Source organism: Maylandia zebra, linkage group LG4, assembly GCF_041146795.1.
Source record: "Maylandia zebra isolate NMK-2024a linkage group LG4, Mzebra_GT3a, whole genome shotgun sequence".
Classification (NCBI taxonomy): domain Eukaryota; kingdom Metazoa; phylum Chordata; class Actinopteri; order Cichliformes; family Cichlidae; genus Maylandia; species Maylandia zebra.
Genome location: NC_135170.1, coordinates 32,514,603 through 32,542,133, shown reverse-complemented (window position 1 = coordinate 32,542,133; position 27,531 = coordinate 32,514,603). Strand labels below are relative to the sequence as shown.

The 27,531-nt window shown below is 41.1% G+C and overlaps 2 protein-coding genes across 6 annotated transcripts; one reads left to right on the top strand and one right to left on the bottom strand.

Moving 5' to 3' along the window:
- Window positions 1-409: 409 nt before the first annotated feature.
- Window positions 410-8,507, bottom strand: slc25a39 (solute carrier family 25 member 39). Of its 3 annotated transcripts, none has more exons than XM_004552511.6 (12): window positions 8,247-8,507; window positions 6,470-6,575; window positions 6,296-6,355; window positions 6,115-6,165; window positions 5,533-5,699; window positions 5,369-5,436; window positions 4,811-4,935; window positions 4,541-4,714; window positions 2,676-2,785; window positions 1,875-1,956; window positions 1,712-1,792; window positions 410-1,631 (listed from the first exon to the last, which is right to left on the bottom strand). In XM_004552511.6, the coding sequence occupies exons 2-12, from the start codon at window positions 6,564-6,566 to the stop codon at window positions 1,513-1,515; spliced, it is 1,134 nt and encodes a 377-aa protein (XP_004552568.2). In that variant the 5' UTR covers window positions 6,567-6,575; window positions 8,247-8,507; the 3' UTR covers window positions 410-1,512. The 3 variants fall into 3 exon arrangements, with proteins under 3 accessions (XP_004552568.2, XP_004552569.2, XP_004552570.2); XM_004552512.6 differs by having other exon boundaries at window positions 5,533-5,642; window positions 8,247-8,503; XM_004552513.6 differs by lacking the exon at window positions 6,115-6,165 and having other exon boundaries at window positions 5,533-5,642; window positions 8,247-8,504.
- Window positions 8,508-9,513: 1,006 nt separating this feature from the next.
- On the top strand, window positions 9,514-27,481 carry grna (granulin a). Of its 3 annotated transcripts, none has more exons than XM_024799685.2 (24): window positions 9,514-9,573; window positions 10,205-10,345; window positions 11,186-11,323; window positions 11,432-11,560; window positions 13,591-13,672; window positions 13,764-13,870; window positions 14,002-14,155; window positions 14,280-14,360; window positions 16,982-17,079; window positions 17,283-17,519; window positions 17,717-17,953; window positions 18,206-18,442; window positions 18,643-18,879; window positions 19,077-19,313; window positions 19,566-19,802; window positions 20,003-20,239; window positions 20,437-20,673; window positions 21,903-22,139; window positions 22,333-22,569; window positions 22,763-22,999; window positions 23,789-24,094; window positions 25,403-25,639; window positions 25,743-26,000; window positions 26,734-27,481. In XM_024799685.2, exons 2-24 carry the CDS (start codon window positions 10,205-10,207, stop codon window positions 26,875-26,877), a joined length of 4,482 nt encoding a protein of 1,493 aa, XP_024655453.2. In that variant the 5' UTR covers window positions 9,514-9,573; the 3' UTR covers window positions 26,878-27,481. The 3 variants fall into 3 exon arrangements, with proteins under 3 accessions (XP_024655453.2, XP_024655452.2, XP_076739541.1); XM_024799684.2 differs by having other exon boundaries at window positions 14,277-14,360; XM_076883426.1 differs by lacking the exon at window positions 20,437-20,673 and having other exon boundaries at window positions 14,277-14,360.
- Window positions 27,482-27,531: the final 50 nt, after the last annotated feature.

Genomic DNA, 27,531 nt, shown 5'->3' with positions numbered 1-27,531 from the left:
TGGTTTGGAGATGGTGGCACTAATAAAATGTCAGGCAGCAGAGCAGAAGACTTTATGATTTTCATCAGCAGTGACCAGAATGGAGATTAGAAATGAGTACATCAGAGGGAGAGCTCAGGTCAAATGGTTTGAGGTGCTTTGGACATTTACAGAGGAGGGATAGTAGATACTGGACAAAGGATCCTGAAAATGGAGCTGCCAGGAAAAGAGCAAAACCTTGGAGGTTCATGGAAATATGAGGACATGCAGAGGACTGGTGTAACAGATGCTAGGGACAGGACGAGAGCATCCAGACAATCAGCCAAAGATTTCAAACTTTCTGTTTGGTGATTTAAAAGGAAAATTACTTTTATCCCAAATCAATGTGTGTGCCCATTGGGTAATCTAATAAATAGTGAGCCAACATAACTTAACGCATAAGTGAAATTTTATTAAATAGTGGTCATTTACAATACCACATCATAGGAAATAAGTCACTCATTGCATAAAGATGAAGCCACCTTCAGATTTCACACATACAAAAAAGAAAACACAAAGGACACACAATCACATTTAGCTTGCAATTTAAGGCAGAAATATTTTGTTTCATGACCCAGTGTTTTTGTTCATTGCAGATAAGAAGTCCAAAACTTTTATGAGCAGAGATTTTCTCCTTTTTGTTATTGCTTTTTGTAACAAGCCTCCCAACATTTTTTGGTGACATCTGTGACTTTTGAGAAGTTTGCTGCAGTGGTTTTCACAGAAGATTATGTCACGTAATTGGAATAATCGTATTATTTATTCCAATAAGGCCTGCTTCAATTTAGCCAAACTAATGTAAGGTTATCCTTGAAAACCCACAGTATGGCTTTCCTCATTTACAAACATTTTTTAAAAAGAAGCTTAAGTTGCTTTTTATGATTTCATTTCACAGCACTTGTTTTGCAAACGTAAGAGTGCTCCGAATCTATCCAGCATACGAACCATATCGTTTACTCATCTACACAGCAGATAAATGTCAAAATTGTCATGCTTTACATTGACAGGAAGTCTTCAGGCCTGCACACACCATGCAGTCTGTCGCACAATCCAAAGTGCAGGAAAAGAAACATTTTCCTTTCACCCGATAAGGATGCAGTCTTTAAGGTGGTTTCCCTCCCCCACTGTCCTGGATAGCAGGTGAGCAGGTTCAGGGTCTTCACTGAGATTTACTCCTCATTTCCTCCGTTTCATTGGAAAAATGAGAGCACAATAAGACTACAATGATTTGGTACATGTTCCTTTACATAACCACTAAACAAAGTTTCTATCTTTTAAACTTTACTCCATTAAGCACACAAAGTTTGTGGTCCCAGAAAATCTCTGCCTGGGATTCAGGCTCCTTATTGTGTCCAGGGATGCGGGGTAAGTGGTGAGGTGCGTGGATCTGCAAAAAAAAGAAATCTCCACAAATGGGCTGACTCTTCAGACTTGTCCTGAATTATTCTCTGCATGTTTTGCTGTGACAAACAACCAGCGGCACAGTGACCGCCTTCACAATGCCAGCTGCTCTCGATCAAGGTTCATCTTTTGGAAGAAGGCCTTTCCAAACTCATAGCTGCTTATCATAACAGCGCAGGCTGGGGCCACTTTGATCACCCTGGGCATGAAACCTGGGGAAAATAAACATGTTATTTTTATGCAAAGCACACATTATAAGTTTCAGTTGGCATACAATCGGATAAATGTGTACCTGCAAAAAGGCCCCTGTAGCCCAACTCGGCCCGTATTTCCTTCATGATGTGCCAGGTGGATGACGTTCTCTTCACAGAAACTAGAGGGCATAAGAAGAACATCAGTATGTAAATTTCACACAACGTAAGTGCCTACATCATGAACGCATGTCATGCGCAGACCTCCCAAAGTGTCCATCTCTCCCAGCTCGATCTGTCTGCGAGTCTTCACAACATCGAAGGGCAGCGTCAGGATTGCAGCGATCTAAACACAGCAGATGGAAAGAGTCATAAACTGTGCTATATGCAATATGACTAAGTGCCAGTTTAGTTCAGGGCAACACAGGAAACATTTACTCAGCAATGATTGGTTTACTGGGCAGTAAGAGCCATCACAAAAGGAGTTAGATACACATCTGCATGAATGTTTTACAGGCAGCAAAGTTAGACTTTTATTCCCTTAAACAATGGATCTGTAGAGTTTCAGACTCTTAATGTTTCTGCACAAAGATCAGTCCATAAAGAAAACAAACAGTGCAGTATTGCAGACATTGGTGCATGTTACGTGGATTTCCACCATGATTAAAAGTTCTTTTTCATGAATTGCAGTAGATGTTAGCTGCACTTGAAAGGAAACTATTTATATCACCAGTTGGGTAATTATTGCTCGAGTAACATCACAGTGTGAATGTGTGACCGACACTGGCCTGATTCCCCCAAGTTATCCAATGCAGTCTCTCAGACTTTGGTATCAGGTGCTTTAGTGTTATAAAGTCATTCACATAAATTTATGAGCATGGTAATCGCAGTAGGTGAGCAAAAGAAAGCACTGTTTTCCATAGCGGCACATTTTTTAAAGTTTATTATCATTTGGGTTCAAGCAGAAACTAACTCTGCTTCAGCGATATCAGTACAGGTGTCAGATATCCTAACATTTAACATGCTTAACAACTGTAACAAAGGGCAGGTGTGCAGAGTACTCACTGCTCCAGAAACAGCTCCTGCAGTAAAGCTGATAGAGAAGTTGGCCTGAGGAACTTCAGACTGTTCACAAAGCCGGGCCTTCACCATTTCATAGTTAAACCAGTACAAAGCTGCAAACACAGAGATTGGTAATTTGTTACTTTGGTCCACATTAGAGTCAAACTACTGTCTTTTCAGCTGCTCTTCTGTGGATTTCTACATTTAGAAATTCTCTGAAATTAACCAACACTTAACTTTGACCAGTACGAGCTCCTCTTGGCTGCAAACTCAAAAGAAAGAACTCCAAACATCAGCAGCACGCTAGAGAATTTATGGAAGCCAATTGCTCTCCGTGTCCCAATTACCAGGACAAAGAGCAGCATAAATTGACGTTTTTACTTCCTCCTTATCAAAATAGTTAAATGAAGTGGAAATAGAAGCCTTACAGTCAATAAATACTGGTAAAGAGAAAATCTATTCTGCAGCTCAAATGCGGTGCAGTAAAAATTAAGCACAATGCTACACCTATTTTGTTACCAGGGGGCCTCTATAAGATTTTCAAGGCGAAAAGGGTTAGAGGTTATTATGGGAGACTAAATCGAAGGTCTAGGATAAATGTTCTCCTTGTCAAATCCGTGGAGCTAATTTATGATTTATGGCAGTGAGCTTCATAAGCTTATGGTTATGAGGCTTCTGGAAGAGTTTCATCGATGACAACAAGGAAAGAGTCCTATTTTAACAAAAAGACGTCTGTTTAGAACAGACTGAAGGGAGTGGTGGAATAACAATGCTGCAGGAGTGGTTAGACAAGTTTCTGTGGCGCACTGGTAGGGATGGGTATCGAAAACCAGTTCTTGTTGAGAACTGGTTCCCACTGTTTCAATTCCTTGGAATTGTTTGCCATTTTTGCAAACGATTCCCTTATCGATTCCAGTCGCCCCGAATTACGTTACCACGTTGCGGAGCGTCATTTACCTGGCAGGAAACACGGCGCCTAAGCAGCTCAAACGCTCAAAAGTTTGGTTATATTTTACGAGAACAGATGACAACAGGGCAACTTGCAATACTTGCAAAGTAGATATTTCATTTAAGGGAGGAAACACTACGAATATGCAAAAGCATTTGCTCACAAAACACACGATAACCTTAGATGAATGTCGTGTTTTTAATTCCGCTCCGGACTCGTGAATCTCAACCCAGCAGCAGCGGTAACGTTTGCACGTCCTCTCCCGTTAATGCGGCAGGTAAATAATCAACTAACAGTGCATATTATGTTAGCGCAATCTGCCTTATTACAAAACCTGCCATTACTGTGCATTTAGGTGACCATGATGAGACAGACAGAGTCTGGCTGGCTCAGATGCTGCCAGTTCTCGCTGCAGTCTACCGGTAGCGTCTCCTTTCAGGCCAGGATAGACGAATGTCACCGAGCAGTGACTAAGTTTGTGGTAAAAGGCTTGAACACATTTGCCACAGCAGATGCCCCCGATTTTCATTAAGTGAATGTGTTTAATTGTAGGCAGGGACATTACTGGATATTCTTGTGTAATTGCTACTGAATAATTTATGTTATACTTTGTTATTGCTAGAGAAGAATATTTATTTTACATTTACAATTTTTTTTCCTGGGGACCCTGTGACACCCCATTGATCTCACTGTTGGGTTTGTAAGGCCATGTTACTCCTAAATTTCTATCTTGTTCAAAGAGAAGATATAAAACAAACTTCTGAGCTAATCGACCTTAGTGTTCTCCTTTTTTAAAAAGAATCGATAAAGAATCGAATCGTTAAACAGAATCGAAAATGGAATCGGAATCGTGAAAATCTTATCAATACCCATCCCTACGCACTAGCATGTTAAGTGTAATCAACATGATGTGTCACACCTGAAAAGGGTACATCTCTGAGAATGGTGGGTCCCCAGCCCCTCCACAGGGACAGAAGTCCATTCTGGGCCACAGCAGAGCGGATACATGTCCGCAGCTCGCTGTAGGACAGCTGACGGGACTGCATCTTGGTCCTGACCAGTTCCAGTGGGCTAATCACCGTCACGGCTCCCACTGCAAAACAGACACAAAGGTTTCACTTAAAGAGCACTGTCAGTACTTTGCTGTGATTTCTGTGTGGGGAGCTTTTGTTTTATTCCATGCACTTACATCTGGCAAGACCCCCAGCAACAAGAGGGACATGACTGCCCTGAAGACCCACACCGAATGTCAGGAAGTCCCGCAACTGGTCGTAGCAGGTGAAGTAAATGACAGTGGCAGGTACTGCCATCACCCTGTTAACATAAACAAACAAAGGTTTCGAACAGAGGAACTGCACACTTTGCAACATATCAATGGAAAGTTCTCATAAAATTATAATAATATGCAAATTTTTTTACTAGAATGAGACTGACGTGTCAGGTACTAAAATGCAGCTTTAGCGCAAGGAAGTACTTTATTAAACCAAGTTCTGCTATTTATTTTTTGTTTTTTTAATTTCTTCTCTTTTCTCCAAGACACTCCCGGTTTCCTTTTCTCTAAAACTCAGTGATATTTAATTCAGTTGAAGCTATGCACATTGAGTGCAATGCTCCAAATACTACACTCTTTCAAAATAAAACTGTACTTACTTAAAGTTTAAGAAATTTAATTCTGAATTTAGGTCTTCTTACACTTCAGTTCTGTGTCTATTCTACGAGTACTGAAACTTTACTAGATGTTACTCACAAAGTTGGTGGTAGCCCGCTCCACAGAGACCGAAGACCTTCATGGCGAGTGATTTTCACAAATGCATCCTGTCGCACAAACAAAAAACAAAAAAGAGAGCTTATATGATGTTAATTGTAAACCAATTGTAGGAAAAACAAAGCCACTAATGCATGACTACTCACAAGAGTCCCGCTGAACTGAGTTGGCTTTTTGTACCAGCTGGTGCAACTGGTTCTATTCTGACAAACATAGATGTGATCCATCAGCCCATTACAATACAGGAAACACTTCCCTGTGAGGAGGCACATGAGGTGGTCAGAGGAAGAGAAAACCACACTCAGATTATTAGCTATTAAAAAGACAAACAAACAAAAAACAACTATGATTAAAAAACAAAATTAGCACATCTCACAATAGCAATGTGAAACTACAAGTGTTTCCTAAACTGAGTCACACAAGCCTTCACACAGGAGAGAAATGTCATTAATAATACAGGCAAAAGCAATGACCGCACAGCTGCTCTGTAGATAACACAGTCCTGTCCTTGCCTCTGCCGGTTTATTTAGTGCCGATTACCGAGAAACCTTTCAAATAAAGTCTAAAAAAAAAAAAAAAAAAAAAAAAAGAGGCAGAATTCACATGAATGTATTTACAAGGGGAACTTTCTGTTTTCACTACCAGAAGACATTTGTTTTTAAAGCAGAAAACCAGGTATGCTAATCTACATCTGATCAAGTGTTAGCAACGGCGGGGCAAATACTTACACTTGGAATGACGTGAGACACCATCCCACGGAGCAGAAAAAGACGCTGAAGCTATGAAAGCGAAGGACAGAGCACAAACACAGGAGGACAGGTTTAGTGGGGTTAATGTTAAGAGCAAAGCATCACAGTAAAACATGTTAAAAGCAAACTCAGTAAACCACAAAAGAACAAGAGGTCCTACCTTGGTGGAACGGTGTCTGCTGAGCCTGCAGCCTGATCTTCACAACGTCTAGTGGCGTGACTGCAAACACAAGAATGAATTTAGTTATCACAACCACACAAGAGCTGATAAACAATTAACTGAGTGCCAATGCTAAGACACAGAGAACAACTCCAGCCTTTGTTTCTTTCTCACCAAACAGAGATGTGATGAGGGCTCCAGTGCCAGAGGCCAGCATCTGCTGCACTGGAGAGATCGCAGCCACGGGGCCACTGCCGCCTCGCTCGCCCATCCTGCCAACCTGTCAAGACCAAGAGAAACAGCATGTCACACCAAGGTTTCAATCACATTAATATTTAAAACCATAGCTTTAAAAAATGCTCTCCACCCTTAAAAAAGTTGTAGTGGTTCAAACATGGTCTTGCACTTAAACTAATTGATCAATTATCAGCAGCAGTTTGAGATTAATTTAATAGTTATTATTCAATAACCTGTCTAATCCTTGCAGTTCTGGAGTCAAGAATAGTGTAATTATGTTGTAATACCCATCTTGAAAAATAAACTACAACTAAAAGTTTTCAGACAATAAAAACTTGGGTCAAAAAGCTAAAAAAGCAAATCTAAATGTGAAATTTAAAAGTATAATTACACATGTGTGAGAATGTAAACTGAGATAACACGAGGTGTATATTAACTAAACTTGACAGAGCTGCCTTACCATTTTACACAACACTATCTCCCTGTTATGTAAAACTGTGAGGAAGGAGTGTCAGTGACTCAAAGGATCAGTAACCAAACACTGAGTTTGCAGCTGGATCAGTATCCGGTTAGATCACAATTCCTAGTGTGTGACTCCTGCTCCTGAGAGCCTTCAAATTACTGTCACTAAAACCCTTTTAAAAAGTCTTTTCAAGTTTCACAGACTTTGTATTCGTCTCCATGCATTACGAAGAGTTAAACTGTCATATAATGCTCAGAATTCACTCTGAGAAGCTTGAATTTAAGGAAATTAAGAAATATAAACCAGACAAAACTGGAAGCCAGGTTTCTTTTTTTGGGCTTATTTATATGATGATAAAAAGAAACAACTTAAAGGAAGTGGAACATCTGGAGGAGGAAAAGCACTGTTATTGACAGTATTTCAGTTCATTGTTAAGACACAGTTCATCATTTCTATTTGACACAAATTTAAGTGCAAAAAGAACAACTATGTGAGTAGGAAGGGTGAGTCTACAGTAGGTGGAGTTGTTAAAGCATTATGATAACTTATCTATAACACGCATGCCTTGTCTTCTTGCCCACTCCTAAATGATGGAGCATGTTGCAGAAAAAAAACCCAGACAACTTTGTTTAAACAAAATAAAGTTAAAGAAAACATGCACTGCATTGTGAAAACTTCCTTACTGTGTAGTTGACCTCTGCTTCCTTGGCTAACTTTATTATAGTTTAGAGTGACAAGAATAGCCCTCAGCCTTGGTCTTCCCAATAAGCTTCTTTGTCTGGCCAAGTCTCCTTCCACCAAGTGCCCACAACACACATGCAGCTCAACAGCTCCTTCTCCCTTTTTAATCTCTCTTACACAATGCTGCATGGATAATTGTCACGTCTGACGCCAGATAAACATTTCACATGTGCTGACAGAACATGAGAGACTGCAGATTACATGCTTCTCTGCAAACAAAACAAAACAAAAAAACTGCTGCATAACACAGCGGATGCACGAAGACATCGCGTGCTAGGACATTGTGTTCTTTCCCCCACTTAAGTTAGCTGACTTTGGTTGTAATAGAATTAAAACATGTGAAGTCCAGATAGATAAGAGGAGGAATAGCTGCCTTTCAAGGCAGCTGTGAATGCAGTGATCACATTCACTGAAGCAAACCTTTCTGAAATGTGCTGTCAGCCACCTGCGTTTCACTGCACATTATCTGAGTCGCTAGCTAGCTAGCTGTTTACAAGCGACGTTTCTCACCTCTGCTTTAGCTATGAGCGTTGCCGGGAAACACACAGGTGTCTTCACCCATATCAGTTAAGAGCTACACCATTCTGCCGTGCTTCGTCTGATTATTCGGGTGCTCCACCGTGGATAACCCGTAAACATCTTGTTGGAGGCAGCTTAGCTCGCCTCAGAGTGCAGGTTACAAGCTATGCACGTCGACTTCATAATCATGAACGCGCAGTCATGGGCGTATCATAACCGCAGGAGGCCTGTGCGCATGATTTGTAGATCCGGACTGATCAGGAATGGACTCGCTTGGCCCCGCCCCGCCGCCCCCCCCCCCCCCCCCCCCCCCCCCCCCCCCGTCGCTACCGTTGCTTTGGCGCCACCTGGAGGACCCATTGCACTTCGCTGACACATGAAAAACAGTTTTTCCGTTAGTCAGGCGTATCCGTATCCTGAACAACGAAGCATCACACTTTACACAAGAAAAAAAAGGGACATCCATTCATTACACTGTAATTAAAGTGCCGCGTTTAAATCCTCCCAGACGTTTACATTGATAAATAAACTGTAGTCAACATGATTTATGAAAGGGTTACAAAATAAAGACATGATCTATTTAGCATGACTTTGCTTTATTCTGTCTCCATTCCAATTAACCCGCTACTTTTTCTTCAGTTACAATATCTTGATAGAAGTGTTATGTTATAAGTTATGTTGTGTGTCTGCTGCCCTCTTGGCCAAATGTCTCTTGAAAAGTAGATAGATAGATAGATAGATAGATAGATAGATAGATAGATAGATAGATAGATAGATAGATAGATAGATAGATAGATAGATAGATAGATAGATAGATAGATAGATAGATAGATAGATTGAGAGTCACTTTTGCAAAAACCGAAATTGCAAATAGTATTATTGTTATTATTATTTTTGACAGATTATAGACAAAAAACTCTTGCACAACCGTCTGAATATGGCCGATCATTTTCGGGCAAATACCAGAAACTTTTTGGCAGCCAAACACTGTACCACACAAACAGCGTGATATCGTTAGCAATCCGTATTTTCTTATTAGTCACAGGCTCTTATTGCATTTTTAATGGCTGTAAATAAATATGCTTCTTTGAAATTCTCAACTATGCCTGTACTACGTTGTTTTATGAATATTAAAAACTGATTCATTGAAGAGACAGAGCTGGCGTTAAAAGGTGTACAGCAACATTAAGGCACCTCCTCTCCCTCCCCTTTCGGGGTGTGTTCAAGACTGCAGGCTATCATTTGTGTCATTTTGTGGCGAGACTCTTGTGAAACACCTGCTCACAACAGCCCTTCTGTTCATTTTTTTTCAATAAAGGTAAGAGCATCAAAAACTTTATTTCGTCTATCATTGCATTTATGCATGTATCGGTGCGGGCCTTATAAAAAGCTGTTTTAAGTTTCACAGTCTGTGTATTTATCTTGCAATATAAAGAGTTCAACTGTGTCGCTCAGAATTTCCCCTGAGAGGCTAGATTTTTAGGTTAAATAAGGAATATAAACCAGACGAAAGTGAAAGTGGATTTATTTCATTTTAGACTGTGCATTTGTTTTGCTTATTCATATGACGATAAAAGAAACATCTTCAATAAAGTTGAACATCTGGAGAAAGAAGAAAACCACTATTTTGTCAAAGACAACATTTGAGCTCAGTGTTTAGACCCGGTTCATCACTTTTATTTGACATTTTCCCTTTAAAACTCGAACCGAGCTGACCAGATAGCCGAGATTCGGTTTTTTTGGAGACAGACATAAGGAATATAACGAGACACCACTGGCATGACTGCCCGAGCATGGTTATCAAACTCTTTGTGACCTGATAAGATCAAGAATGTGTGCAGAATTTTAATGTACAAATATCATTTATCGTGGTGGTCAGTGAAAGAGAAATCCCCCCCTTCCGCCAGTTTCACTTTCCATTTGTGTGCCTTTTGCTTTTCCCCCTCCAGATGCAGAAGTGGGTTGTGATCTGCTGGGCCGCCCTGGCTGTGGTTGGTGCTGATGTGTGTCCAGATGGAGGGCTGTGTAAAGAAGGGGAAACCTGCTGCAACAGCCCAGCAAACGGTTACGGGTGTTGCCGATATGAAAACGTAAGGCCAGGTGTTATTATACCATCATGCAACTTGAGTGTTCACGACAATGTAATTATATTTATTGTACTTGTTTTAATTGGCTTCCTTTTTGCAGTAAGAGTGGGGGGGGGGACCCCAACGGATATCCATTTGGGTTCATGTTCTGCTAGTAACTCATTTAAACCAAGTTTTGATGTATGAAAATCTCACAATCTCTAAAAACAAAACAAAAAACAAATGTATAGAAACGTTTCTGAGAGACGTCGGACATCTACAATTATAATCAGAAGAAATGATTGCTGTTATTGATGAGTTGGTTTACTTAAAACCAGAATCAGACCTGTTGTAAATTATTTTGCTATACGACATTTGTTTAAATCAATAAAAATCTATTAGCTTTATATATTAGTATGAACAGTTTCATTCACATCAACTAAATGCATTCCTATAGACTAAAAACAGCCCAGCTTATTAGTCATCAAGTATGTAAATATTAAAGAGTAAAATGTGTAGTGTTCACATCTTCATGGTAACTGGACAAAATCTTCTATAGATTTCTGTTTTAAAATAACTCCAAAAGTGCAAAAGGGAGGAATTCCATCCTAACCTACTGAGCAAAGCTGCAGTACGTCACCTTCAGTGTAGGTAAATTGTCCCTTTGTCTATAGTTAAATGTACATGTGAGATAACCCTTCACTTATACTTTAAAGTAAATATAATTATGCAGCGATACTATTCACCCTCAGCTGTGTTTTACTACTTTGAAATCCAGATAGAAGGACGTGCCGCTTTCCCTCAATGTGATAGCTGTTTCAAACTTTGGTAGTCAAAGTGTTTCTACTACTGCTGTCTCCTCAGGCTGAGTGCTGTGATGATCACATCCACTGCTGTCCAGAGGGCACAGTCTGTAATAAAGCCTTATCTGGCTGTATTAATACCACCCTGACCATCCCCTGGGTGAAAAGAACCCCTGCTGATCAGCCCAAAGTCTCTAAAGTAAGCGTCGTCACACGTTAGTTGTTTTCTGTCACAAAGTCAGATTAAATAATCGTGGTGGATTAAAAGAAGTAATACTGTCCTCTTTCCCACCTTCTGACCACTCAGTCCTTCAGGATGATCAAGACATACGAGAGTCAGGAAGACGACAACATCTGCCCCGACCTGTCACGATGCCCTGCTGAGTATTCCTGTCTGAAGGGTTTGACGAAGTTTGGCTGCTGTCCTCTAACTCAGGTAAGCTAACCACCACAAATAAGACGTGCTTCACATACTTAAGTAGCACTGAGTGGAAAAACAAAGTGAGTGATGACACTAATCTTTTATTTGTGGTTCATTCCTGTGAAGGAATCTTGAATCTAGGAGGGGATTTCCATACATACACACCGATCAACCACATGATTAAAACTCGTTATTCTAATATTGTGCAGCCAAAAGAGCTCTGATCAGAAGGGGTACTCACTCAGGGTCTCTGAAAGTTTTCACTACCAGGAAATTGGTGGCAGAGTTAGTCTGCAAATTTTTGGGTGACTGGTACATATCAGATTAACTTGCATATGATTACTAAGTACATGGCAACAAGATGGTTGTCTATTCACTTCACCTGTCAGTAGCTTTGATGTTTTGGATAACAGGTTCACGTATTTTGTCCCCTTGTCATATTTAGTTATTGTCATATTCATTTCCAGCATCATCTCACTTCCTTTAAAGCTCCCTGGTTGTTACTGTACTTTGGGTACGGCATGTTTAAACATCTTTCACTTCTGTTTTGCATCTTGAATCACACCACTATAACAAAGGTCGGTGCTGAACAACATAGTACAGTTTGGTAAAACTACACCTCCCTTCTCTTTGCTTTTCTAAAGAGTCACTCTAAATAAATCTTAACTTTTTTTTGCAAACTGCATTTAAGCTGTTAACAACTCCACCTGCTGTTACAGAACATCCATTAGGAAAGCTATGGATATTTCCCTTACCCACCCCACAGGCTCTCGTGGGAAAAAGTAAAAAGATGTCTTTATGTCACTGGGTTACAGTAGGAAGTCGAATCTATTTAAACAACATGCACTTTAGAAGACTTTTGTTTATCATCTTGAGTCTTCTGTTTAAAGGGAAAGCTCTAACAGAAATTGGCTCAGATCTACAAATCCTTTTGTTATGTATGACCAATACTTCAGTATCTTTCACCAGCACCAACGCAACAATTATTTATGTCTCGTCTCATTTTTTTTTTCTGCTTGTATTTTATTTTAATTTCAATTTAGGGATTTATCTTTTTTAATTTCCAGATTTATAGCTAACGGTCTTTCAACTGATAAACAGCAAAGTCCCTAACCATTTAATCGATGCCATGAAAAAGACACTTGCACAGTGATAGAGCTTACTTCCTCTCAAAAGAGGATCTTTCTTTGATGCTTTGTTTGCATAGCTGGTTGACCCACTAAGCTTCTACACTTTACCGAGGACATTCAGTGCTTTGGAATAGATTTTTGCTCTTGTTACAAGTTTAATGTAAACTTACCTGCCACTTAATTAGCTACACCTTCTAGCTTGGTCAAGCCCCTCATTTCAAAAAGCCAAACCTCCATGGCGCATAACATGCTTGTTGTATAATTGCAGTCTCCTCATATAACAAGCACCTTTAGTTACTAACTAAATATCTTTTTGCATCTTGAACTTTGCAAAGAGATGTTTCTCAGAGATTCTGGTACATTGACATGATAACATCAGATTCAGATCCATGATGTGAACCTCCTCTTCCACCATATTCAAAAAGTGTTCTGTTGGACCCAGATTTATGACTGTGGAGATCTTTTGAGTGCATTGACCTCATTGTCATGTCAAGAAACTACGTTGAGCTGGTCTGAGCTTTTGTGGTGTGGTGCATTAACCGGCTGGAGGCAGCCATCAGGAGTTAGGTATATTGCAGCCATACGAGGATGGACACGGTCAGCAGCACACAGGCTGTGGCATTTAAAAGATATTCAGTTAGTACTAAATGCACCACGAAAACATCCTCCAAACATCACACCACCACCAGCTTTAATATATTAGTAGAATGGCAGCTGAAAAAGTGTCCCTAATAAACTGGCTGGAGATTGTAAAAGCGGTTTCTGCTTGCACTAAAACAGCAGCTGGTCGTTTGTTACTCTTTATTTCACTGAACCTTTTTTCCTCTTTGAAATCTTTCATTTACTGCATGAATAGATAAACAGTTCCAATGCTTTTGTTTAATTCATAATTCTTGATTTCCTCACTGCTATCAGGGAATCTCCTGCCCCGATGGCAAACACTGCTGCCCTGAGGGCCACGACTGCAGCTCAGACAGCCGAGGCTGCATCAAAAAAGGTTCAACTTCCCCGCCAAAGTATCATAATTCAGTCGTATCACTATTCCTTTTCCTGTTTTGAGTTTTGATGTTCATGTGATATTGTTGCAGAGCTCGTGGTTACAGTTCTATGCAGCGATGGCATTTCAGAGTGCCCAGATGGTACCACCTGCTGTGAAACAAATGACGGGAAATGGGCATGCTGTCCACTATCAAAGGTACAAAATGCTACTCCATACCATGAGTGAGATCATGAATGACAAAAAAGTCAAATTATGGATTTGCATGTCCTGCATTGACGTCCAGTTATCGTGACTTAATGGTGTTTTATTATTTTCCATGTGAACAGGCCGTGTGCTGCGCTGACAAGATACACTGCTGCTCTGAAGGGACCACATGTGATGTCGAGCATTCCAAATGCATTGACTCTTCTACCAAGAAAGAGATGCCAATGTGGGCAAAGCTCCCTGCCAGAGTGAGAGCAGCTTGGGAAAACCAGAAAGGTCAGAAATTTTTAATAGACTGTTTTGCTGTGAACGTTAAGCTTAGTTCCTTGTTCTCACTAAGTATTTGAAAGTGTGTGTGTGTGTGTTTATCTTAATCTTTGTGTTTTTCTGTTCCCAGAAGAAGTGCCAGTTGAAGCAGTGAATAACACAGGAACAGAAAACGCCCCCAAAGTCACCACAGCCAATCTGCTTCCTCCATCTGGTAAGACAGTAAATGTGTCATCAGTTGCTAAGGCAGCTGCAGGTGAGACTATCCCCATGAAACAAATAATGTAGAACAATGAGACTGGAAAAAAAAGCACATGATTTATCACAAGACACATAAAGGTGATTCCATCTCAAGTTTCAACATCTTAAAATGACTGCTGAGAATTTTTTGCTTCGTATGTCAAATGCTTTCCAAGATATTATTTTTTAAAAGGTGGTCCACTGACTCACTTTCGGGCCATTTTTTTTGGCATTGTCGGTTTTTAGGTGTGCCAGTGCGTGCATGATTAATGGTTCAGGTAAATCTTTTTTTCTCTTACCAGTTTCATTATTTCCTGGTAATGACAAGACAAATCTGGCGCTGATAGGCAGGTCTATCCAGCTATAATTAAATGTTGCAACACCCCGCCTTCAATGAATGTTTTTGTTTGGTGGTAGTTTTTCCCTTACCAAGCCTGCTAACTATTACAACATATTTATAATGCTTGTTCAGAAACATCACTGTAACTCATGAAAAACGTCAAAATATTACAGTGCAGGCAGCCCAGTTTGAACTTTTAATATGATATTGAAGGTAAAAGGGGGAGCCGCTGCAACGACCCACTCTGAAATCAGTGGAAGCATTTTGGTGGGACAAGCCGGAATCCTAAGAACAAATAACGCACAGATACAGATACCTGCTAAGTAACATGCAAATAGAATTTTACACTTTTTGGATGTGCTGTTACTACAAATAACCACACAGAAAGCCACATTTTTTATTTTTATGTGTCAATTCTTGTGTGTATTAAAAAAACAAAAACAACTTTGTATGGCAAGTATGGTCAAGAGGTCCAGTTCTGTGAATCAACAGTTTAGCAGTCCTGTCTGCATTCACCAGTCACTCAAATCAGCCACAGCCTAACTTTAAGTTTCAATAAACAATAAATAATCTAAACTCTTACCAGAAGAGCTGAAGCTGTTATAGCTGCAAATGGTGGGCCGACATCATATTAAACCCTTTGGGTTAAGAACAGGATGTCACTGAAGTTCATATGCGTGTGAAGAGAGATGAGTGAATACTTTTGGCAATATACATCATTGGTTCTGCTGTTAGTCCAATATGCATTTTCAATTCAAATATATATTTTTAATGTGATGATTTTTGTTGCAATGTCATGGAACAAAAAAACACTGAGGCTGAGGGGCAGAAACCTGAAGCACCACATGGTTTGTTTGACAGATCAAACTTGACAGTCAACCTTTAAAAGTACTTGGAAAAAGGAGAAGTTTTATTTTTAAAGAATGGCTTTTGTAGCATGACATCTAAATTGTTCCAGTATGTGTGACTGTATTGGTAAATACTTCCTCATATAACACAGACTGCTCCAAACTGACTCTGATTTGGCTACAAGAGAAAGGAATAGTGGTGAATGCAGCTGTCTTAATATAACAGTGCTTTTGCCTGCATTACTTCTGCCCAAAACAGCTCTGTTCCTCCTCAGTTCCTGCCAACTATAAATGAGTTATATCTTTATTTAGACAGGAATTATTTATCTTTCCTCCATGAGCCAATCAAATGGTTCACAATAAATTCGCTGTGTTTTGTGCACAGCAGGACACACATCTCTGATTAGCTTTAACTATGGTGCATCCTCTTCATTCTCATATTTCCACCATTTGGTCTGAATTTAATGTCATCATTACATCTCTATCATGGTACAACACAAATGACCGTATTGGAGTCATTTGGACAGTTGCCCCTTGTGACTTAAAGCAGGCTTCTTTAGACCAAGGAAGTTATTCAATTCAGTTAAAGTTTTAGTACAGTTTTATTTATATAGCACCGATTCAAAACAAAAGTCGCCTCACTATAAGCTTTATTAAAAGAAATGTTTTAACAGTAAACACGGTGTTTGCCCCCTCAATCCAAACTGGGATTGAGGGCTCCCAGTCTACTTCGAAAAACCCTACGAACCACAAGTAAACCTGCAGTCCGAAAGTGAAATGCACTATTGGAATAATATGGTTTTATGAGGTGTGGATAACATATGACAGGCCCTGATCATTCAGGACTTTGTGTTTCAGGAGAAACATTTTATATTTAATTTGCAGTTGTGTAATTGTTTTAGTCTTTTATTTAAATACAATTAAAATGTTTGCAGTTTCGAGTTCATGAATTCTTAGTCAGAGAATGGATGTCTTTACTGACAGGTATTTAAGTAAAACAAAAATATTGAAAGACGTGTCCCTAGTCTGTGGTAAATTATACTAGTTTTTATGTTATATGCATTTTTTTACTGTCATAACTCAGAAATAATATTTAATTGATTGGGGCGTCTTCGTTTTCTTTAATTTTGTTCGTGTTCAAACTCACTGACAACTGACATTGCTCCATAACACTGCGAGTGGTCAAAGAGTGCACCAGGTAATTTTAGTAATTATAACATGGAACTGTTATTGTCGTCAATTCCAAATTTGACAAAATCTCATGATGATCTCGCTGGTTGTTCGTATCACTTATCAAATGGTTCATGAGGATGATTATTACATTCAGTCAGTGGAAGTGAGGGCTCACAACGATGGCAGTCATGAAACATTAGTGGATTAATTTTTTTCTCAATGTCTTTTCTCCAGCAAACGATGTTCCATGTGACGATACATCAGCCTGTCCTGATGGCACCACCTGCTGTAAAACCCAAGAAGGTGGCTGGGCCTGCTGTCCAATGCCAGAGGTACAGTATTACCATCTATCCATCCATTTTCTTAGCTGGCTTCCTTTGTTGGGAGAGGAAGAGGGGAGAGAAGATGGGTGATGGGATGGCAGGGCACAAGCATCAAAGCCCTGACTGCCATTTATTTAACAGTTTCTCTTTAGCATTTCAGGTGTTTTTAGTATATTGACACCTTTCTGTCTGTGCTGTGATTTCATTTCCAGGCTGTTTGTTGTGAAGACTTCATACACTGTTGTCCCAAAGGGAAGAAATGTAACTTGGAGGCTCAAACCTGTGAAGACGGCCTGATGTCTGTGCCCTGGGCCAAGAAGGTTCCTGCAATCATAAAGCAGAAGGTAGAGGTGAAGGATGTTCCATGTGACGATACATCAGCCTGTCCTGATGGCACCACCTGCTGTAAAACCCAAGAAGGTGGCTGGGCCTGCTGTCCAATGCCAGAGGTACAGTATTACCATCTATCCGTCAATTTTCTTAACTGGCTTTCTTTGTCAGGCTTGGAGGGGCAAGGGGAGGGCAGGGCAGGGCACAAGCAAACATCAAAGCCTCGCCTGATATTTATTTAACAGTTTCTGTTTAACATTTCAGGTGTTTTTAGTATATTGACAGCTTTCTGTCTGTGCTGTCATTTTGTTTCCAGGCTGTTTGTTGTGAAGACTTCATACACTGTTGTCCAAAGGGGAAGAAATGTAACTTGGAGGCTCAAACCTGTGAAGGCGGCGTGATCTCTGTGCCCTGGGCCAAGAAGGTTCCTGCAATCATAAAGCAGAAGGTAGAGGTGAAGGATGTTCCATGTGACGATACATCAGCCTGTCCTGATGGCACCACCTGCTGTAAAACCCAAGAAGGTGGCTGGGCCTGCTGTCCAATGCCAGAGGTACAGTGTTACCATCTATCCATCCATATTCTTAAACACTTGTCCACTTCATGGATGAGGGAATGGCTTGAACCTATCCTGGCTCTCATGGGATGGGATAAGGGGCAGATTACACCTTGGATAGGTCTCCTGTCTATTGCAGGGCTAACACATACCACACAGCCTCGTCTCACATGTGTTTCAAAGTTCCTATTTATATATGTAACTACTTGTAGTTTAAGGTGTTTTTTTATCCTGTAATTTCATTTCCAGGCTGTTTGTTGTGAAGACTTCATACACTGTTGTCCCAAAGGGAAGAAATGTAACTTGAAGGCTCAAACCTGTGAAGACGGCCTGATCTCTGTGCCCTGGGCCAAGAAGCTCCCTGCAATCATAAAGCAGAAGGTAGAGGTGAAGGATGTTCCATGTGACGATACATCAGCCTGTCCTGATGGCACCACCTGCTGTAAAACCCAAGAAGGTGGCTGGGCCTGCTGTCCAATGCCAGAGGTACAGTATTACCATCTATACATCCATTTTCTTAAATGCTTGTCAATTTCAGGGTTGGCGGGGAGAGGGGAGGGCAGGATGAACACATATTACACAGCTCTGTCTGCCATTTATTTAGACATTTCTGTTTAAATGTATAATTACTTGCAGTTTAAGGTCATTTTAGTATATTGATGGTATTCTGTTCGCCCTAATTCCAGGCTGTTTGCTGTGAAGACTTCATACACTGTTGTCCCAAAGGGAAGAAATGTAACTTGAAGGCTCAAACCTGTGAAGACGGCCTGATGTCTGTGCCCTGGGCCAAGAAGCTCCCTGCAATCATAAAGCAGAAGGTAGAGGTGAAGGATGTTCCATGTGACGATACATCAGCCTGTCCTGATGGCACCACCTGCTGTAAAACCCAAGAAGGTGGCTGGGCCTGCTGTCCAATGCCAGAGGTACAGTATTACCATCTATCCGTCAATTTTCTTAACTGGCTTTCTTTGTCAGGCTTGGAGGGGCAAGGGGAGGGCAGGGCAGGGCACAAGCAAACATCAAAGCCTTGTCTGATATTTATTTAACAGTTTCTGTTTAACATTTCAGGTGTTTTTAGTATATTGACAGCTTTCTGTCTGTGCTGTCATTTTGTTTCCAGGCTGTTTGTTGTGAAGACTTCATACACTGTTGTCCAAAGGGGAAGAAATGTAACTTGGAGGCTCAAACCTGTGAAGGCGGCGTGATCTCTGTGCCCTGGGCCAAGAAGGTTCCTGCAATCATAAAGCAGAAGGTAGAGGTGAAGGATGTTCCATGTGACGATACATCAGCCTGTCCTGATGGCACCACCTGCTGTAAAACCCAAGAAGGTGGCTGGGCCTGCTGTCCAATGCCAGAGGTACAGTGTTACCATCTATCCATCCATATTCTTAAACACTTGTCCACTTCATGGATGAGGGAATGGCTTGAACCTATCCTGGCTCTCATGGGATGGGATAAGGGGCATATTACACCTTGGATAGGTCTCCTGTCTATTGCAGGGCTAACACATACCACACAGCCTCGTCTCACATGTGTTTCAAAGTTCCTATTTATATATGTAACTACTTGTAGTTTAAGGTGTTTTTTTATCCTGTAATTTCATTTCCAGGCTGTTTGTTGTGAAGACTTCATACACTGTTGTCCCAAAGGGAAGAAATGTAACTTGAAGGCTCAAACCTGTGAAGACGGCCTGATCTCTGTGCCCTGGGCCAAGAAGGTTCCTGCAATCATAAAGCAGAAGGTAGAGGTGAAGGATGTTCCATGTGACGATACATCAGCCTGTCCTGATGGCACAACCTGCTGTAAAACCCAAGAAGGTGGCTGGGCCTGCTGTCCAATGCCAGAGGTACAGTATTACCATCTATACATCCATTTTCTTAAATGCTTGTCAATTTCAGGGTTGGCGGGGAGAGGGGAGGGCAGGATGAACACATATTACACAGCTCTGTCTGCCATTTATTTAGACATTTCTGTTTAAATGTATAATTACTTGCAGTTTAAGGTGTTTTAAATATATTGATGGTGTTCTGTTTGCCCTAATTCCAGGCTGTTTGTTGTGAAGACTTCATACACTGTTGTCCCAAAGGGAAGAAATGTAACTTGAAGGCTCAAACCTGTGAAGACGGCCTGATGTCTGTGCCCTGGGCCAAGAAGCTCCCTGCAATCATAAAGCAGAAGGTAGAGGTGAAGGATGTTCCATGTGACGATACATCAGCCTGTCCTGATGGCACCACCTGCTGTAAAACCCAAGAAGGTGGCTGGGCCTGCTGTCCAATGCCAGAGGTACAGTATTACCATCTATCCGTCAATTTTCTTAACTGGTTTTCTTTGTCAGGCTTGGAGGGGCAAGGGGAGGGCAGGGCAGGGCACAAGCAAACATCAAAGCCTCGCCTGATATTTATTTAACAGTTTCTGTTTAACATTTCAGGTGTTTTTAGTATATTGACAGCTTTCTGTCTGTGCTGTCATTTTGTTTCCAGGCTGTTTGTTGTGACGACTTCATACACTGTTGTCCAAAGGGGAAGAAATGTAACTTGGAGGCTCAAACCTGTGAAGACGGCCTGATGTCTGTGCCCTGGGCCAAGAAGGTTCCTGCAATCATAAAGCAGAAGGTAGAGGTGAAGGATGTTCCATGTGACGATACATCAGCCTGTCCTGATGGCACCACCTGCTGTAAAACCAAAGAAGGTGGCTGGGCCTGCTGTCCAATGCCAGAGGTACAGTGTTACCATCTATTAATTTGTCTTGATGCATGCCTAATCATGCAGGTACCGTCAAGTGGTCTTAAATGTAAAATGGTAAATGGCCTGTATTTATATAGCGCTTTAAATGTACACCCTGTTGATGTATCTTCGGTACACTATACAGACTTGGTGTAGATTCCCCGGGCATAGCCTGTGGCATGAAGTCCGGTCAATAGTATTGCCTTGTTGTAACTGCTTCAGACAATCTATCACCCTCGTAATGGGAAGGGGGCTAAGGAAAGCTCCAGCCAATCCAGGAGAGAAGGACAACTGGTTGCCTAAGCGAAAATCCTTAGTGATCCATTATGTGTCAGGAGGATCGTAACAGTTGAAACAAATTTTTTTTTAAACGCCGCGTCTCTGTGGCTTTAAAACCCCAAAACACGGTGGACCAAAAATTGGCCCACCCCAAGGATCAGGTCCCCCGACACAAACAGAATAATTTAGTGTACACTGTTAGGTGACAGGAGGATTGTCATGATTTATATCATGGGGGAACCCAAACAACCTGTGGCGAAACCGTTGGCACAACACAGAAGAGCTAACTCGTCAGGCCAGGACTCCGCAGTCTATTTACACCTACAGGTCAATGGACACTCTTTCAGTGATGAGGATGTACACATCCTGGACAGTGAGGAACACTCGTTTAAGCGGGGATTCAAGGAGGCTATTTGGGTGAAAAGGGAAAGACCATCTCTGAATCGAGGGGGAGGTCTAAGGGTACATCTTTCACCATCGTACAATGCTGTGATTACAGCCTTCCCCAACTCTCTGTGACTGGAGTGGTTGTTAATCAATAGTCATGACAATTTGCATAGTAACGATCAAGGAACTGACCTCACAGCCCATTGTTCATTCAGTGGGCTAGTTTCAGACATTGTGCAAATGTACTGTTTATAAGGTTGGGGAAACCTGCAGTCAGCTGAGACCAAAGAAGTCACTTGGATGAGTGATGAAATGTTTCTCCCACTGACAAGGCTACGTCCAGATGAGCAGAATCAAACTTCTGGGGCATCTATTAATTCATTTCCCTAACTGCTTTACTTTGTCAGGCTTGAAGGGTAAAAGGCAGAGGAGGCGAGGACAGGGCATAAGCATACACCACAGCCTCGTCTGATATTTATTTAACAGTTTCTGTTTAACATTTCAGGTGTTTTTAGTATATTGACACCTTTCTGTCTGTGCTGTCATTTCATTTCCAGGCTGTTTGTTGTGACGACTTCATACACTGTTGTCCCAAAGGGAAGAAATGTAACTTGGAGGCTCAAACCTGTGAAGACGGCGTGATCTCTGTGCCCTGGGCCAAGAAGGTTCCTGCAATCATAAAGCAGAAGGTAGAGGTGAAGGATGTTCCATGTGACGATACATCAGCCTGTCCTGATGGCACCACCTGCTGTAAAACCCAAGAAGGTGGCTGGGCCTGCTGTCCATTGCCAGAGGTACAGTATTACCATTTATCCATCCATTTTTTTAAATGCTTTTCAATTTGGAGGAGAGAGGGGAGTGCAGTGCGAACAAACACTACTGAGTCTCGTCTGCCATTTATTTAGACATTTCTGCTTAAATGTATAATTACTTGCAGTTTAAGGTGTTTTAAATATATTGATGGTGTTCTGTTTGCCCTAATTCCAGGCTGTTTGTTGTGAAGACTTCATACACTGTTGTCCCAAAGGGAAGAAATGTAACTTGGAGGCTCAAACCTGTGAAGACGGCCTGATGTCTGTGCCCTGGGCCAAGAAGGTTCCTGCAATCATAAAGCAGAAGGTAGAGGTGAAGGATGTTCCATGTGACGATACATCAGCCTGTCCTGATGGCACCACCTGCTGTAAAACCCAAGAAGGTGGTTGGGCCTGCTGTCCAATGCCAGAGGTACAGTATTACCATTTATCCATCCATTTTTTTAAATGCTTTTCAATTTGGAGGAGAGAGGGGAGTGCAGTGCGAACAAACACTACTGAGTCTCGTCTGCCATTTATTTAGACATTTCTGCTTAAATGTATAATTACTTGCAGTTTAAGGTGTTTTAAATATATTGATGGTGTTCTGTTTGCCCTAATTCCAGGCTGTTTGTTGTGAAGACTTCATACACTGTTGTCCCAAAGGGAAGAAATGTAACTTGGAGGCTCAAACCTGTGAAGACGGCGTGATCTCTGTGCCCTGGGCCAAGAAGCTTCCTGCAATCATAAAGCAGAAGGTAGAGGAGAAGAAAGTTCCTTGTGATCACACAGCAGCCTGTCCTGATGGCACCACCTGCTGTAAAACCCAAGAAGGTCGCTGGGCCTGCTGTCCATTGCCAGAGGTTAGCATTGGACTGAAATCGGTTTTTAGACCACATTTCTCAAAAGTACTTTATTAACACACACAGAATGTCAAATTTACACCAAACAGAAAACTGTTGGTAACCTAAAGTTCCGTCACTCTGGATGGCTGCATGCAGCTATCACCAGGAACCTGTTAGTTAAAGGAGCTTAAACTGCTGTACGTGCTGTATGTCCTGCATCTTTTACAAAAACTGGAGACCACTTGAGTATCATATTGATGAGGTAAAAGTTGACTTACAGTGACAAAGCTACCAATACATGCCTAAGCATGTTGCTGGCTAAGTTACAGCTAGTAAAGCGAATATTCTTTACACCACCACGGTGACACAGTGGTTTCGTGGTTGATGATGGAGTGATGTAGATAAAGTGTACAGAAAATAAAGAGTCTGTGGTTAAAAATGTGACTTGTTAAGAGTGTAAAATTACTCTGAGGTCAGTAAGACTGGACAAGTGCGTTGTAACGGTGAGTGTGTTACATGATTTACTGCTGCACCCACTTTACTTAAAAACAAAAGAAAGTTCTGTGACTGCACTAACCCTTGTCTTTGCTAGCCTCTGCACAGACACAGTTTGTTTGTGTAGTGCGTGACAAAAAATAAAAGCAGGTTGTTGTATTTCTAGAAATATCAAATAATATCTTTAATCTACATTGCATTTAACCTGTTTTATTTTTGTCAACATTGCTCTGCCAAGCATTGTCAGGCTTCTGTTTGTATTTGAACTTGACTATCTGTGACTGACTGCACTTTTGTCTTTTTGCATAAAAGGCGGTCTGCTGTGACGATCACAAACACTGCTGCCCGAGCGGCACCACCTGTGACCCGACCGCCGTGTCTTGCAATGGCCCATCAGGCTCAACTCCCATGCTACAGAAGGTACCTGCGTTCACTACTGAAGCACCTACTACTGTGCAGCCTACAACTGAGAGTCCAACAACAAGCGCTAAATCGGAGGAGGAGGACAAAGAAGAAGAAGGCATGATTAACTGTGATGCCCACACCAGCTGCCCTCAGTCGACCACCTGCTGCTACATGAAGAATTTTAAAAAGTGGGGCTGCTGTCCGCTGCCTGAGGTGAGCTCTGCTTTTTCACAGCATCACTGACCTCGTGTCTCCTCCATCTGTTATTAAACATCAATATGCAGCAGCCCAGCGCATATTTGTCACAGTTTAATTTTATAATGACAGGAGGACATACAGAAAGTGTCAATAAGGTCTTGTTCTCATCCATCTTTTCTAAAATGGTTGCTTCTATTGGCAGTCATTGGAAGAGTCAACATTAACGTCACTATTACTTTGCATCCTAACAATGCTTACACGTATGTGTCACATCTATGAGTCATACTTCCACTCCTGATATAAACGGCGGTTTTGGAAGAGAATGCAAATTTGTAATTTTTTTCACACAACACAATTGAGGCAGTTGATGTTTACTATGATTACCAGCCAGTCCACAAACACCAATCAAACATATTGCTTGAATAAGTTGTGCAGTACAGCACAGTTTCATTTGCAAAGCTGTTGTCATTTAATCCTCCAATATGTAAAGAAATGCTTCACTAACTCTACACTAACACACTGTCAGTTATTACACACCTTGGGCCGTCAGTAACATTTCCCAGGTTTTGAAAAAAAGCTTATTTTTACACCACAGTGGTTTTGTTGATGTCTTTTGTGTAGCTGAAGATTATTTGTCCTTCTACAATACAAGAAAGAGAAAAATCCAGTACAAGAAAATAAGATAGTTTAGATCATTTTAAAAGCCAACCTCTTTTAGGACCTGGCAAGATTCAAAACATCCTGAAGAAGTTGCAAGAGATCTTAAAAGAAGATTAGATGGTTTATTTTAGACCATGTGGTGTGAGGTATGTGTGTGAGTGTGTGTGTGGAGGGCGGGGGAACCACACAGATCACCAAGCAGTTTTTAGGCCGGCTGAGTTTTTTCATTCCTAAAACTTCCTTTGAAGCTTATGAAAGAAAAACCTGCCGCCCACACTGCAGTCACGGAAGATGTTAACTGAATGTCACCTGTTCATCAAGCCCCAAAAAAGCACAACTAGACATCATCTTTAGCCCTAATTTGCATGGTGATATCCTGTTTTTCTGTTTCACATCTTTTCTCATATTCCTGTTGAGAACTGGCGACTTTAGCAGCTTACAGGCCACAGTCACTCAAATGAACTCGAATGAACTTTATTTTGGTTGCCACTCTGAATTTATAATAGTCATTTATAAACTGATGTGTCTTTAAGTTTCTAGAATAGAATTTCAGCATCTTCTTCAGACTCTCTATAACCTTTATATATACACCAATGAAAAAAGAAGTGAAACAGCAGAATTGATGAAGTGAAAGCCACTGCTCATGTTTTCACTTCTCCCCAGGCGGTGTGCTGTGAGGATGGGAGTCACTGCTGTCCTAACCAGTACAAATGTGACAATAGCCGCACGTCGTGCATAAAAGGAGAAGTTGTGATTCCATGGTACACCAAAATTCCAGCCATTACCAGCGACGAGGCCGAGCCCTACTCTGTCCAGTGCGAAGGTGCAAGCCAGTGTCCTGAACAAACCAGCTGCTGCAAGCTGTTCACAGGCGAGTGGGGCTGCTGTCCACTCAAAAATGTGAGTGCATGAAAATATCATATACCCTGGTAGCCGTCTCATCAGGTCAGGCTTTGCCTATGCAAACTGGGGACTATAATTTGCACCAACTATGTGTCTGCAGGCTGTTTGCTGTCCGGATAAGGAGCACTGTTGCCCGCAGGGTTACACCTGTGACATCTTATCCAGATCCTGCCAGAAGCTCATCATGATGCAGCTGGAGAGAGTCCCACTGACACCAGTGTATCTACTTGAGCCTCAACCCCAGCTCAGCCCAACAAAGCACAAAGACATCAAGTGCGATGAACAGACCAATTGCGGGCATGATGAAACTTGCTGCAGGACTTCTGCCACTTCCTGGGGCTGCTGTCCATCTTCTAACGTATGATTTACAGAAACTAGTCCTGCTTCCTTCCTCCTGCTTTATGTTAACTGTCAGGGAGAGCTGAGAACTGTCAGTAAGCCAAGGGCTCCAAAATTTTTCATATGCTTACCTCAGAAAAGGGAGGCTGCACCTCTTGACTGCCTTCAGGCTCACTGCTATTTTGAGATCACTCCTGGAAAGTCCAGTTTTAGGTCAGCAGATGAAAGTAATTTTATTTTACAGCCAAAGTAGTATTTCCTCATTTTGTACTATATACAGTAATTCCCTAGATTTCAGTTCCATCCTTCAGTGAAATTATAACCCTTTACACAGTTAGGTTACCTTTTACCAGACTGCAAACTCAACCATTTTACCCTCTAATTAGTTTGTAAACATATATTCACTGCTCGAGATTCAACATGAGCTCCATTGTAAACAAATTAGTAGGTTAAACCACTGTTGACATGAATAGGTTTTAAACTAATATGTTGTATAAATATGTAGGCCTCTAAACAGAGCCATAAGGAGAACTTTGCTACTTAAAAAAATTAGTGGTATTACTGTTGTGTTTTCATGTAATACTAAAAGGCAAATCTGTACTTACATTGCAGCATCTTTTTTAAAAAATGCCTTATAAAGCATCACAACGTCTGAATTGTGAGGTTTTGTGCCAATAAAAAGGGAGCGTGTATGAGTTAAGTAAACCATTCAGTTTTTTTTACAGACTTTCCTCCCTCTGTCCTCCCTCTAGGCGGTGTGCTGCAGCGACATGAAGCACTGCTGCCCGACCGGGTACACCTGTACGGAAGAAAACTCCTGCATCCAGAACTCCAAGCTTTACTGGCCCAACTGGCACGTGTTCCTCGCCAACAAAAAAAGAGCCCTAATTGTGTGAAAACACCACCTCTAAACTGTTACTAGTTTTAGTTTTTGCATATAACGCACTAATGGAGAAAGAATTCTACATTAATTTCAAAATGCTTTGTTTTTAAATGACACTTTGAAAACGATTTGCACCTCAGTTGCTAAGATGTTTGCAATCTTGAAGTTGAACATTTTGGTCTGAATGCACCTAATTATATAGATGACCGTGTGACTAATGTATTTAAGGAGTTATCTTTGTTATTCCAAGCACACTCAGTTTGTCACTTGAAATGCTACTCCATCCACAATAGAAGACAATCGAAACACTCCACTTGTCAGTCATCTGTTTCTTTAAGACTTGCTGCAGCTGCCTTCTGTTGAAAAGGTTATTTCTTTATCAATAATAGTCAATCAGTCAAAACCTGATTCAATATCTTTCATCATTCTGAACATTCAGTCTGATCATTTAATGATTTTGTGGTGTAATTACTCATTAAATCTTGGGTTCATAATTTTGTGCATTGGATTAGTAATCTGTGTTAATGAGGCAAAGGTGAAGAAATTCATGCTTGGATGATCTTACCCTGTCAAAGTGTCACATTATCCATTAAATCAATAAAAAAGAAGTGACATTATTAAAAGTTGTCCAGTCACTTATTGTGGTTTATTAGAAAGGGCTGTGAAA